We start from the raw sequence: 12,521 nt of genomic DNA, 5'->3' as shown, positions 1-12,521 counted from the left end.
ATTATGTGTTATCCAATCATTGGGAAAGCTAGTGTACAAGTTATGTGCATTTAGCCCAAGGAACATGGTTGGAAATTGGGTTTAAAAATTATTTCAAAATATTTTTGAAAAACTTTGGTGAAGGCTATCTTTTGATAGGAATCACCATTGTATAGTAAAACACAAACTAGAGCAAAATATTGAAGTTTTCAAGAGTTTCCAAGTTTGTGTCAATCTTTGAAAATAATTCTTATTTTCTTAAAAACTTTTTTTTTTCATAATAGTATATGACATAAATAATGTCTACACAATTTTCATGATTTTTAGAATTTTATAGAATTATTTATGCATTTTTAAAATTCAGTTGAAATTGAATTCAGAAATTCAGTTATGGTAATCGATTGGGTCAATCGATTACCACACCCCAATTGATTAGGGCAATCAATTAGGGTGCATTTACGTGAGCATAGAGGCTAGCCGAATTGATCAAGTGATTGATTAAGGGGTCTAATCGATTAACACTCGGTAATCGATTAAATCTCAACTTTAATCGATTAAGAGAGGTTGTAATCCACTGATAGCTAACACCAATCATTTAAGAATGTTGATTTTGGTTTAAATGGTCTGATTTCAGTCCATTAAGTCATGTTTAGTCATGATAACTATTCCTAATCCTAGGAAGTGCTTAGATAAGCATTTAAGGATAGTTTTCTTGTTGAAACAAGAAAGGAATGACTAAAGAAGACTAAGTTGGAGTTTAGGATAAGGTTTCATTTCAAAGTTGAATTTTGAACCTCAAAACTTCAAATTTGAGTTTTCTAAAGGTTTAGAAACTCCAAGTCATTGTTGACGTAATGACAGAAGGTTGAAGCATATTTTGAAGAGGAGTTACTCCATAAAGACATAACTTAGATTTTTTTAACTAAACAATTGAAGGTTACAAACCTTCATTGCTATGAATGCTCTAGGATAAGTATATGATTAATACTCAAGGGTAATCATTGGGCACAATGAAGGGTATGAAACCTTAATTGTGGTGTTGTGAACAACAAGTGAGGTTGTGAACAACATGAGATAACTCTTAAGGAGAAGAGTTTTTTATGTATGTCAAAGGAGGAGAATATAGGATTTAAGTTAGGAAATTTTTCATATTCACAGGAGGAGATTATGAAACCCTTATGTTAAGGGAGAGAATGTAAGAAACCCTCATTCATACTTTGGCATAAAGAAGAAGTTGGGGCTTGTGGATATGCCTAACTTAAATGTATTGTCAAATATCAAAAGGAGGGAAACTATTAGTGCAATTTTCCTAGGTTAAGGTTGATTAGTTTGACTAAGTTTGAGTTGGCTCAAGCATGAATCTTGATGTTTGAGTTTTGATATTTAACAATATATGAAGATTACATGTGCAATTATCTGTTTGGGGAGATTGTTGGTGTAATTCCTTCTTGTCAAAGTTTGACTAGTTTGATGTGAAGAAGAGTCAAGTAGGTAAAGGTTGACCGAATACTCAACTGGGAAGTCCTAACTGGAGGTTAGGCAAGAGCAAGTCTAACGGGATGGTTGACAGAAGAAGAAAATCCAAGTGGGTCAATGTTGACCGGACATTTGGTGTGAAAGTCCTGGTGAGTGAAGCTAGACAGTTGAGAAGTCCTAGTGAATGAAGCCAGATAGTTGAAAAGCCCTAGTGAATGAAGCTAGGCAGATAGAAAATCTTGATAAGTGAAGCCAAGTGAAAAACCTCAATGAGTGAAGCTGGACAATTGAAAGTCCTAGTGAATGAAGCCAGGTGAAAAACCCTAATGAGTGAACCTAGGCAAATGGAAATCCTAGCGAGTGAAGTTAGATGATGAAAAGTCATGGTGAGTGAAGCCATTTGAAAAGACCTAGTGAGTGAAGTTAGGCAGTGAAAAAGTCTTGGTGAGTAAAGCCAGACAGTTGAAAATCTAGGTGGGTCAAAGGTTGACCGGACACATGGTGATTGGAAGTTCAAGTGGGTCAAGGCTGACCGAACACTTGGCACAAGATTGTAAGTCCAAGTGGGTCAAGGTTGACCGGACACTTGGAACAATGTGAAAAGTCCAAGTGGATCAAAAGATTGACCGGACAGTTGGTGAAGAAGTCCCAGCAAGTTATGAGTGACATGATGCTAAGCAATGAGGAGTCCCAACAGGTCACGGTTGATCGAATGTTGGGTAAAGAAACCCTAGACTTAGGTTTGGAAGTTAGAGTTTGGTAATCGATTAGGCGAATCGATTACCATAGCTTAAGCAATTACCCTAATTGCTTAAGCCATTTGATTACGGAAACAGAATGGAGCTTAATCGATTGAGGTAATCGATTCTGCAAGCCTTAATCAATTAAGTTAATCAATTAAGGTTGATTCTGTGGGAAACAGTAGCTACGGTAAGCGATTAAGCAGAGAAGCTTAATCGCTTACAACTAACTCTCGCACGAACAGATAGCTTCCTAATCGACTATGCTAATCGATTATGAAGGCTTAATCGATTAGGGGTAATCGATTAAGCTTCAAAAAAGTAGTCGTTATATAAGTTGTTGACGTGATAATCGATTAAGGAAATTCTTAATCGATTAAAGCACCAATGGTAACACAAAAAAAAAAATTTTCGTGCACTATTTCATCAGAGCTCTCACGACAAATTTCTTATTGCTCAACACTAGTTCTTGAAGAGTTAGAGAGAAGTGTTACTATACTTCTAAATTGATCAAGAGATGTCTACAAACAAAAAGTAAGAAGCTAGGATTTCATTTGTTATAAATCTTATAAGATTCATATTACATTAACTTTTCTGGTTCTTCTTCTTGTATTTTTATGTGTGAGCTTGTACGAGACTTCTCCGTCTCCAGAGTGTTTCTGAAAAAATATTTTCATAGTGGATATGTAAAAGAAACAGATCTTTGGATTAGTCACCTCATTTAAGGTAGATATCAAGTAAATTCATCTTGTTAGTATTAGAGGATCTTGCTTCGAGTTTATCCGCTGCAACAATATTTACAAACCAACATAATCAAAAGCCACAATCACTATTGTCGACTGTCTCAACCTTATACAATCGTACCACCATCTTACACACACAAAAAAAAAGATGTATAAACTTGGAGAGATTTTGATTCTATTTAAAATGGCAATTGCACTCATGTTTAAGTCCTCTTCTTAATTTGAAACTTGAAGAGGTCCTTTACAACAAACATTCAATAATCAAATAAAATTTCTCGGGACGATGGCTTACGAAATCCTGAATGCTTCTTCAGACAAGTATAAGTGTAAAGACTAGGAAAATCCAAACAGCTGGTTCAGCTAATGGACTAAAGCAATAGAGTAGAGTCACTTCTTGATTAATCTCAGCACATCGCCCACAAGGTGCAGCGAACCTGTTACCAGAACCTGAAATGCATGGGCAAAAAGATGAGAAATTTGTCTAAATATAGCATCCAGTCTTTCAAGATACATGGTGCTTATTTTGTTCGGCATCATCTAATTCACATATAATACTTGTGCGCCATTTTTCAACATCTGCAACTTTTTTATGTGTGTTTAATTGGCCTGCGTAAAATCGCCAAATCCTTGATAGAAATTTAATTATATTCTGAAAAACAAAGATACGTAGTCCTATACGGCAGGCCCTTCTATGCACGGTCTATAATCTTCAAGTAGCTTCAAGTATTTCTGAAGGTAGAACTGAGATTAACTGAATGAACTCGTGGTTTGTGGATTTTATACACTAAAAACACTAAAAGGACAATTATGAAAGGCTAGCTTTTGCCTAGAGCAATGCTAACACCATACCTGAAATCGAATTGATCTGCCTTGTTGAGCACTTTCCCTGAGCCACTTGATAGCAAGTGGGAGAGAAGGAAATACTAGGCTGCTAGAACCTGCACATTTGGATTAGATATGAATCTATATGGATATCTGGTTATATATAAAAAAGAATGAAATTTAATGGTGTCAAATCACTAGGAAGGAGTTCTCAACTCCTTCAAGTATTTAGAAATCTTTCAGTAAATAATTTTTGTTAAGTTAGAATACTTCTGTACCTTCTGCATGACACAGATTGTCCCACACTCTCTGTAGTGTCAGCTGCCATGACAAGTCAACCTGCTCAGAATCAGTTGGTGGTGAAGCATGAGAACTAACCTTGTTAAACACCGACTGGTTTGGTACAAAAATAGCCTTGTGGAATTTGACACCTGAAAGGTATGATATATCCATATTTACAGTTCATGATTAAATGAAAAGTTAATTAGTATCTGAGTGCATAACTCAGTTATTAAATAGTCATTTCATTGCATGTGTAGCCTAGTGTATCCAAATATTTGAATTCAGGAAACAAATATTAATTAGTTTCTCCATGGTGCATGTCCACTAGGATTTCCTCCTAGAGGTTTCAAGAAGCAGATAGCATAATAATTTTCAAGTATGAAGTTAAGATTTTTCTACAAATAAAACCAATGATTCTGTAGTTTGTATAAAAAAACCTTGAAGATGAAAGCTAACGTTTCTAAGGAAGCAATTTGATTAACTATTCAAGAAGGACATTCAAACTGACCTACCAGAAGCCTATTTGACGTGTACATTGATTATAAAAGAATATCCTCCATCACAAAGCAAGAAAACTTATGGGAGGGAAAGAACCAATATGAAAAAAGATTGACTTACCGTTCTTGAGACAAGTATTTAATAGATGTGGAAGCAGAACTTGAGGATCTCTAACTGACATGCAATTGAACAGTAGTATCTGTAGGCAATCGACCTTATCAGAATCAGGATAACCTCCCTGTGGAAAAAAGTCTTAATTGTATGGCTGATTCAACTACGTTTTTGGTCAATGAATGTCAAAAGTCAATCAGAACTTACCTGTCCATCAGGGCTTTTCCCATGAGGATGTTCCTCAAAATGGTGACTATCCTCCCGTAAAGCGGTGGAAAACCATTTTGCACACACCTCTAGGCTTTCTGGGCTATGGGCTCCATCAAGGTAGAAAGTGAGGCATCTATTGTTGGAGTTCTGCTGTTGCATAACTCGATCAGGAATTATCTGTGCTCTTCCCTCCAAATTAGCACTTGATAAGCCTCTGATAAATTGCTCAGGTAGAGTCTGATCCACGAGGCAAACCATAGATGATACATTTCTTTGAAATGACAGAAAAGAATATGGAAAAATAATACTCACATTTTCATTTCTTTGAATGTTTTTCAAGTTTCCAGTTTTTGTAAGCCAAAAGGTGGACAAGGCTACAGCAAGACCAGCATTTATGAATTGGTGTTCACCAGCAAGCCCAAGATGTTGACCTTTCAGTAATCCAGGATCTAATGGAGAAACCACATGAAGAGGAATCTGCAATGGAATAATTAAAATGCTAGTTATTTGCCCTAATTAATATAAATGGACATTCAGATTATAGTAACCATATTTTCCTATGAGAAGGTTGCTTACACCTAATTGAGAAGCCTTTTCTTCTAGTGTATGCAATGCTGATTCAGGCTGGGGTGCGACGTATGCAGGTACATTTTTCTGTGTGAAGTAAGATAAATTTCCAGTGTAAAAAAAAGATGGATATTATTTTCATGACATATTTCTATATACAAATGCCAAAGAAAATAGAAACTAAAACCTTGAAAATTCCAGCTTTCTCTCCAGCAATTTCTTCAAGTGTATAACCTGATCATGGCACAATATAGAATAAGCAAATTAAAGATACTATCCACATACTAAGTTATTATGAATTAGAATTTTGGTATCTCAGAAATAGAAATGCTTTACCTTTCCTATGTGGCATCTTACAGAAACTAGCATGTTAAGGAGTCGATTATATGATTGCTGAAGTTTAGACTTAAGATTGTATTTATTCACCCACCTATCTAGTGCCTTCACTACTCTTCTCTTCAAGTTAAAAAAGATTAATCAAAGAATCATAACTCACATCAAGCATTTAGTGAGAATATAAGAATATTATGCATCACATTTTTTTCAATGCAAAATAATAGGGTTTGCAGCACCTTCTGTCATTGTTCCAAGTTCTGCTGACAGCCATAATCCTATGGTCCTTGTAATGGCAATTGATTACATTGATTGCCCTATGTAGTCCTCTCCATCTATCATCAATTTAAAACATTACAAGTCCCTAGTATTTACGTGATTCTTACATTTATATCCCTAGGTCCATAACAATCTTGAAGCTTGATTCTTCAAAGGAGCATGTTCTCTTAGTCTGTGCAGGGCAGAGGTACTCTCAGCTGATCCATTGACCTTCGAGGCTATCATGGAGAGTCTTGAGGTTTACACCTTCTAATCCTTGCTTCAATTGTTTTCATGGATGTATTTCCCTTACCATATCATTTTGTCTTAATTTTCTTTCCTAGAATATGCATGGTGTGAACAAGCTCTCAAAGCATCAGATGGTAACGTATTTGATCAGCAAATGCAAATAATCTTATTTTACTCCAAGAAACAAAATTACTGAGGTTTTCTCTAAAAGATAATTCACAAGGCTGGTACCTTTTGATCTGGCTACCAGTTAATTTTTCGAGAGGTGGGATTTGCTTGATGCAAGGAGTGTTTTTTCTCTAAAAGTAGTGTTGCATAATATGTGGTCATCCTCTGAATTATTCTTCACACTAGTCTATGATACAAAGATGCTGATTGGAAATATTTCTTTCAAGAATTGCATTATGTAGGTGATCTAGTAGACGTCTCTTGGTTCATAGCGGGAGACTTTTACAGTACTCTTGAGGAAGAAGGGAGGCAGAATTGATTGGGATGCTGACTTGCACTTCCCTCTTGCGTGCTTAGCTTTCAAATTAGGAATTTGTTGACTGGTTGTCAGGGAGAAGATTCTAAATATATCAGATGAACTTCTTTGTTCTGTCAGCATAATTATTGCCTTGCCTGTGGAATTGTTGGATTACGCACCTCTACTCTTTGTTAATAAACATGTTATTCCCCTCCAGTCTAGAGTGTTTTGCTTCAAAAACAACTAGATTTTGTTCAGAGTTTATGAATGTAGTGCGAACAAGCTGGATTAATCAGCTTCTAAACTGCTACATCATTTCTGCATGGAGTAGAAGGCTGATGAGATGGTCAGTTTTAAGATGCCTTTTACATATTAAACTAAAAAAATTTGAGAGATTTTTTCCAACCATGGACTCCTTCCATGGTTTCTGCCTATCAATCTTTTCTGAAACTTGATGAAATTGAATTTGAGTAAGGCAAGATATAGGCAATAGCAAGCTTTGGTCAGATGGGCTGAGAAAGAAGACAAGAACACAAACTATTTCTAGCGGGAGAAAAGTGCAGAAGAGAAGAAGTCAATGAATGAAAATGACATCTTTCAAGCCTTCACAGAACAAGACTGTACGGAGGCACCACATTTTCCATGTATTTAGCTCGATGACTCTATCTTACCTTCTTAGCAGTGACTGTTGATGGGTCGATACTTTCTTTCTCAGTAGTGGAAATCCACTCTGCTATTTCAGGATTGGGTAAATTAAAATGTCCAAGTTGCTTCTATGAATTCCTTCTCTCTTCTTTTGAGATTGTTAAATAAGACCTAATGAAGATGTTTCTTGACTTCTTTAATGGGACAACATCTTCAATGTTGCAAATCTTTCTCCATATCCTTAATCCCTAAGATTGAAGGTGAAAGAACAGTTACACATCTTCTTTCTTGAACATTTGCTTGTCAAGGTAATCTCCAAAGTGTGACTCTGTGTTTGCAGAAGGCGATCTCCACTTTAGTTGATGAACATTAGTTTGTGTTCATTAAGGATTGGAGTACAGCAGATTGCAATAACATAGAGTCTAGAAGGAAATGCTACAAGATTAGAAGGATGTAGCCCAGTTTTCATTAGGGCTGAAGCCAAATGACCATTGCTAAAGTTGATTGACTAACCACTTATCTTAAAATCCTGAGATATTATATGAGGAACCACTTTATATATTTATTTTCGTAATACTCCCCATTCATGGATGGGTTGGTCCAACTAAACACATGAATTAAAATTAACATATGTACTGATGAGATTTTTTTTTTTTTTTTGATACAGATATGAACCTTGGATTGCCTGCTCTAATAACATGTCAAAGTTGATTGACTAACCATTCATTCCAAAAGCTAAAGTTGTTAGAAAAGGGACCACAATGATTTATAAAATGATCAATGTAGCTATAATTTAGAAGGATGTACTCCAGTTTTCATTGAGGGGTAAAGCCAAATGACCATAATACTCCCAGATTTAAACTTTATAGTGTTGTAAATGACGGTAGGGGTGGCGGTAAGTGACCGCCTGCCGCCTCAGCAGTTGATTTTTTTTTAAAAAATATATATAATATTAGAAATAATCATTATGATGTATTATATTTACTTTTAATAAAATATATTAATTAAAAATTAAAAATTTAATCTAAATATTTAAAAATAAAAAAAAATATATATATATATATATATATATATATATATATATATATATATATATATATTAAATTAATGAGATAATTTTATTAGATTTTAATTAAGTTTATTTAAATTATCCCAATTATAGTTAAGAGTTGATTAAAATTATTAACCTAAAGTAATTTAATTAAACTCTAACTTACAACTTACCCGTGCACCCTGTTTCAGCTGAGCGACGAGTTCATCATATCATCGGGACCGCGTGACTAGTTTGAATGTGTCACTGGGTCCGGGTGACGCCTCTAGGTGATCATTGGATCGGGGTGACGCCTCCGGGCCCGTCGCCGAGCTTGGGTGACACCTTCGGGCACGTCACCAAGCTCAGACAACGTGTTCGGACTTGAGTGATGCGTCTGGACACATCGCCGAGCTCGGGCGACGCGTCCGAACTTGCGTGATGGGTTCGGACATGTCATCGAGCTTGGGTGACACGTCCGAACGCATCGCAAGGCTATGCGTCCGGACGTGTCACCCGGCTCGCACGATGCGTCCGGGCTCACACGACGCATCCAAATCTTTGTCGGGTCCAAGCGATGCGTCCGAATGTGTCGAGGTGGCGAAACAGTAGCAGCTCCAGGTGCGGCGGTGGCGGAAGAAGGTGAGTTATCGCTTAAAGCACCGCTTCTGAGGCAATGCAGTTGATGCCCGCCTCCCACCTAGGTGACCGCCTCGACCACCATTTAGAAACATTAATCTGTGCTGCTAGGTTGTAGATCATGAGTGTGCAAATGCTTCCTTGGCTTGGTTGAAAATTAGAGCCTTTTTATTTTGTTATCTCACAAATGTTTTTAGATTTTCTGTAGTACTGCAAAGACCTTACCCTCCCTTTCTCATTCGGCCAGTAAGCTTGTATCTGGGTTGTTACTTCAATTATTTTATCGAGTGAACGATCATCAACATTTTCAGAAAAAAAGGGGAAAATAACGCATGGCTGGAATTGATCCCAATCATGCATATCAATATCCAATGTCTTCTCCAGCTAAGTTAATTAGCACCTTACTTTGTTAGCATTCAACGCATTCAACAAGACTGATTCTTATATCCATCTTAAAGTTGGTTTAAAAACACATTTTTATGACCAAATTACTGATACAGTGTCTACTAGTCTATGATATAGTCACAATAAACAAGCACCAATAAAAACCTTGAGTACTTGTTTTTGTTGAAGAGGAAGATAGCAAGAGTTTGCTAAATTAGGATAAGTATATTTGAAAATTAACAGGCTACATTCATATAATTTCAAATATTTGCATTATAATTCTTGGATGGATAGAGACTAACCAAGAATTTCCATATGGTCATAACCCAATGATGATATTCCACAAACAATTGGCTCCTGCACCTGAAAACAATGGTGACTTTTGAGAATTACCATGTAGTATGGATTGATATGAAGGCTAAAAAGTTTCAGGAAATCCAAGAACAGACTTGAAACTTGGTACTTACTACTTACCACATTGGTTGCATCAAACTTTCCTCCTAAACCAACTTCCATAATAGCAGCATCCACCTGCTTCATGCAGAAACATATGTAAGAATGCAATACAGCAACAGATGTTGTGCAATCACATTTAGATCTGACTCATAGTTTGCAAGAATGGATGGTACTGGATTTTCAGTAGCAACTAGAGCACTGAAAACAAAAGCAGTAATTATACATTTTATATATGTCCATCAAACAATAGATTATATTTGCTAACAAGGTTAACATTTGTGCTCATTGCCGGGGTCCATGTGAGAATTTTCTTGCCTAACAAGGAAGAAAATGTCATAATAACATGGAAATAGGAGACTAGTCCTTCCTAACCATCTTTCGCCATCCTTAATATCTTGAAAAGCTGGCAAATGTTTTTAGTCCCCTCGGGGCGGTCTAGTGGCTAATGCATAAGGTGCTGCCACCATGAGGTCTGGGGTTCGAATGTCGGCATAGCTGAGGTAAATGCCTCCCTCGTGCACCAGTCACTATTCAAAAGGCTAGTAACCACTCGTGATTTACCTCCTCCGTGTTAGTCCTGGGGCGGGTTGGCGGGGGCGCTGGGGGCGAGCATAGTCGCCTTTTGCCACCTTGAGAAGCTTGTTTTTCTTGGAACTTGGTTTCTAGGTGAGCTACCTCCTGTTAACTTAATACTTATTCTAAGTTCTGATATTAACTACTTAATTCAATCCATGTCTAGTAGCTTAATAATCTGTAGGCATAACATTCCACAAGAGACATTTATTTTTCCTGGATTTATGGCTTGAAACATAGCTAAGTAAAGGATTATAGCAAGTTATTGCCTAGATCTGCCTGAGCCTGAGGGAGCAGGAATTGTTTGTCGGGTAGAACCAAGCAGCAACAATCAGCATATATCTGCACAACTAGACAGAACAATTCTATACAAAGAAGTATAAAATGCAGTAAGCATATTTTAACAAATTATTGTGTTTGTTAAACATATGGAATAACACAACTTAAAACTTTCTTCTTATATGACAAATTTCTGTATAAGAAGCTGGAGCATTAAATTCATAGAGTATTTCCAGCTATAGATCAGGTTACTTGAGGCTATCAACAGCCTGCTTTGTTTGATGAAGCAAAAAGGCAACAAGAAATAAACCCAATGAGCATCGACAATGGAGTTGAAATGACATCTATAAAAAAAATAAGAAAGCATTAGAAAGAAATGTGAACTTAACTCGCTCTGCTGAGAACATCCTGAATGCAAGGAGGGCAAGGAATCTGAAATAATTCGGCATTGGTAAATCATCACAAGTTTTATCCTGCAATGCCAAGGAGCAGAGTTGTTTGAAAAAAAATAAATCATATACCATAAAATGACAAGGCAAAGTGTGAAAAAGGGATCAAGAAATTGCAGGCTTTTATCTGGGTTAAACAAACGTAGGCATTCACACTTATAACCAATAAATGAAAAAGAACAGCTTAGGAATGCATCCAAAATGAAAATCCATTAAGTACTATAAGGGCCCAGTATACAAATGACAGGTTCCTGTAGAAACAGGCATAGTTTAATGGACCAGAATTAATTGGATATACCTGCAATCTGTTCCAACACCACCAGAAGTGCTCCAAGAACATCTTTTCAGAAACTTCTACCCTAGAATTCTCACAATGGAAATAAGGAAAAACCGATATAAATGCCTCTCATAATATCCACATGTGTCACTAAAAATAGGAACTCAATAGGACTGTAAAACTCTTGCAAGTGCAGATTGTTCCGTAGGAGTCACTTGCTGCACTTGCGATCACTAAAGACTGTACAGTCAATTTTCAAATAGGATTGTAGTGGACAAGGAAAGAGATAAAGAAATTCATGAGCCATCCTATCGATAGGAAACGACAGTCTTACCCATCAAGACGGAACCGCTCCCGGACATCGATCAGGTGAGGAGATGTGAAGAGACCAGTTCGGAATCCACAAGAGCGGATAATAGATTCCGTGAACGTACAGGTTGATCCCTGCATCGCCATTCGGAAATTCAAGGACGATAAAAAAAAAATCCATTTGGAAAGCAGAACGCACAAGTGCAAAACGACCGTGGACCAAAGTTACCACCTTTCCTTTAGTGCCAGCGACATGGATGACATTGAGAGGAGAAATTGCAGCTTCCAGATCCAAAATCTAGACAAATCCATGTCTGATATGTCACGAAAGGCAAACATAATCATAATCAAGAGAGAGAGGAAGCAGCGGCGGCGGCGGGGGAACCTTGAGGTATTCGAACAACAGATCGAAGCTGTCGCCCTTATTGGACCTATCGGCTCGGGTGCGGCGTGTGATGAGGGAGGACAAGCAAATCAACGCCTCCTCGTACTCTGCAGCGCCGAAACATGGAATCGAGAGCATGAAGCACGAACCAAGGGCGATCGTAGTGTCGCGTAGGAGTTAAAAGATACCTGCGGTCATTTCTTGCTTCGATGTGATGAGAGCGAGATGGTTTCTTGAGAGAGGAAGGCCGGCGACGCTCTTGCTGGAGGTAGGTTTTGCGATGACGCCGGGAAAGCAATGAAATTTAAGGGTCGGCGCCGCAGCTACCGAACGCAGCCACATTGGAAATGATCACGGCTAA

At 37.3% G+C, this 12,521-nt stretch overlaps 1 protein-coding gene across 1 annotated transcript; it reads right to left on the bottom strand.

Annotated features, from left to right (window-relative positions):
• Positions 1–3,005: 3,005 nt before the first annotated feature.
• On the bottom strand, positions 3,006–12,521 carry LOC122020894 (folylpolyglutamate synthase-like). Its single transcript, XM_042578931.1, has 16 exons — positions 12,349–12,521; positions 12,161–12,267; positions 12,008–12,073; positions 11,801–11,910; positions 11,488–11,548; positions 11,130–11,213; positions 9,907–9,963; positions 9,735–9,795; positions 5,616–5,662; positions 5,438–5,515; positions 5,174–5,338; positions 4,859–5,098; positions 4,661–4,778; positions 4,039–4,191; positions 3,788–3,876; positions 3,006–3,385 (listed from the first exon to the last, which is right to left on the bottom strand). Exons 1-16 carry the CDS (start codon positions 12,500–12,502, stop codon positions 3,326–3,328), a joined length of 1,650 nt encoding a protein of 549 aa, XP_042434865.1. The 5' UTR covers positions 12,503–12,521; the 3' UTR covers positions 3,006–3,325.

This window comes from Zingiber officinale, chromosome 9A (assembly GCF_018446385.1).
Source record: "Zingiber officinale cultivar Zhangliang chromosome 9A, Zo_v1.1, whole genome shotgun sequence".
NCBI classification, from domain to species: Eukaryota; Viridiplantae; Streptophyta; class Magnoliopsida; order Zingiberales; family Zingiberaceae; genus Zingiber; species Zingiber officinale.
Note: the sequence above shows the minus strand (reverse complement) of the source record. Positions and strands in the feature narration are given on the sequence as shown.